At 60.3% G+C, this 1,538-nt stretch overlaps 1 protein-coding gene across 1 annotated transcript in view; it reads left to right on the top strand.

Annotated features, from left to right (window-relative positions):
- The first annotated feature begins 1,020 nt into the window (after positions 1–1,020).
- The window catches only part of LMNB2 (lamin B2), a 14,264-nt gene continuing 13,746 nt past the window's right edge, over positions 1,021–1,538 (top strand). Inside the window, 2 exon segments of the mRNA XM_015886133.2 lie at positions 1,021–1,111; positions 1,114–1,337. Of these exon segments, the coding sequence (XP_015741619.2) occupies positions 1,036–1,111; positions 1,114–1,337 (300 nt within the window). The 5' untranslated portion in view covers positions 1,021–1,035.

Genomic DNA, 1,538 nt, shown 5'->3' with positions numbered 1-1,538 from the left:
AAGAGACAGTAAAATCTTGATATGTACAAAGTTTATAGGATAAAAAAATCTGACAATAATGGGAGAGTTTGGACTGCAGCTCGTGCTGAGGGCAGCCCTGCAGCTGGGCTGTGCTCAGTCCAAAGGAGGCAGAAGCTGAGGAAGGATTTGCAAACTGTGATGGATGTGCATCATCTCAAACCACACGAGAGAAACGAGCCGACCCAAAGAGCGTTTCCGCTTCCAGCATTCCTGAAATACCTTATTCCCCCCCCAGCTTTATATAACCAGATTTAACGACTGATCGCTTCGTGTTGGGTGACACTCCCAAGCGCAGTTTGTCACTCAGGGCTCACACTGTTATTCCTTGGCACACAGCCGGGCCTGGGGCCCGTCCAGCAGCGGTTGGATCAGCACAGTTCGCAACTGGCGCCGAAATTCAAAAGACGCCCCGAGCTTCAAATCCGGAGCGATGGGAACAAAGAGGGAGGAGGCGGCTCCGCTGCTGGGCCGGCCCTAGTGCGGCCCCCGGCCCTGAGCGCGGCCGGACCGCCCTGAGACAGCGGGCGGGGCGCCCTGGGAGCTGTAGTCTGTCTGTCCGTCCTGGGAGCTGTATCTGTCCGTTCTGCTTCGAGGTTTTATTGTGAACTGTCCGCCTGCCCTGGGAGAGCAGAAGCTCTTCGTGCACTGTGCCCCTGAGCAGCCCGACCCGGGATCATGGCAGCCCTGTTTGTAGGAGGTTTGTGAGGAGCACAGGGGCGGCACCTGCTGCCACACGAGCTGATCCCACAGCTCCGCTCCCTCACGCGAGGAGGGAAAAATAGAACTCAACGAGCAGTCTCTGCTTTCAGAGCCGGTTTTATTCACAGCCGAGGTTATTATGTACAAGGTTTTTAAATAGCTTTTCTCCCCGCGCTTTATTCCCAGCCTCGATGGTTTAAATGCATGTAAAGGAGCCCGGAGCCGCACTTACCGCCCGCGGGCAGCCCACAAAATGGCGGCGCCCCAGCCCCCTCCTCCCGGCGCGGCCATCTTGGCGCCCAGACTTCATTTCCCATGCGGCGCGGCGGCGGGGCAGGCGATGTCCGCCATCTTACCGCTCCCTCCTCCCCCGGTGCGGCCGGATTGAATGAGCTGCTGCCCGCGAGCTGAGCGCCATGTCAGGCACCCCGATCCGCGGCACCCCCGGCGGGACCCCGCTGTCACCGACCCGCATCTCCCGCCTGCAGGAGAAGGAGGAACTGCGGCAGCTCAATGACCGCCTGGCCGTGTACATCGACCGCGTGCGGGCGCTGGAGCTGGAGAACGACCGGCTGCTGGTGAAGATCTCCGAGAAGGAGGAGGTCACCACCCGCGAGGTACGGCCCGGTGTATTCACACGGCCATTCACAGGCACTGGGGGCCGGTGGGGCCGCTCCATTGCAGGCAGCGGGGCTGGAGGCTCTGAGCGCCGCCCGTGCTTCCTCTGCGGCGATGGGGCTCCGGGTGTGGGGGTGTATATGTGTGTATGGGGCTGTATATGTGTGTATGGGGCTGTATATGTGTGTATGGGGCTGTAT

The sequence above is a fragment of the Coturnix japonica genome, chromosome 28 (genome assembly GCF_001577835.2).
Source record: "Coturnix japonica isolate 7356 chromosome 28, Coturnix japonica 2.1, whole genome shotgun sequence".
Classification (NCBI taxonomy): Eukaryota; Metazoa; Chordata; class Aves; order Galliformes; family Phasianidae; genus Coturnix; species Coturnix japonica.
The sequence above is the reverse complement of the archived record's forward strand: the minus strand, read 5'-3'. Positions and strand labels throughout refer to the sequence as shown.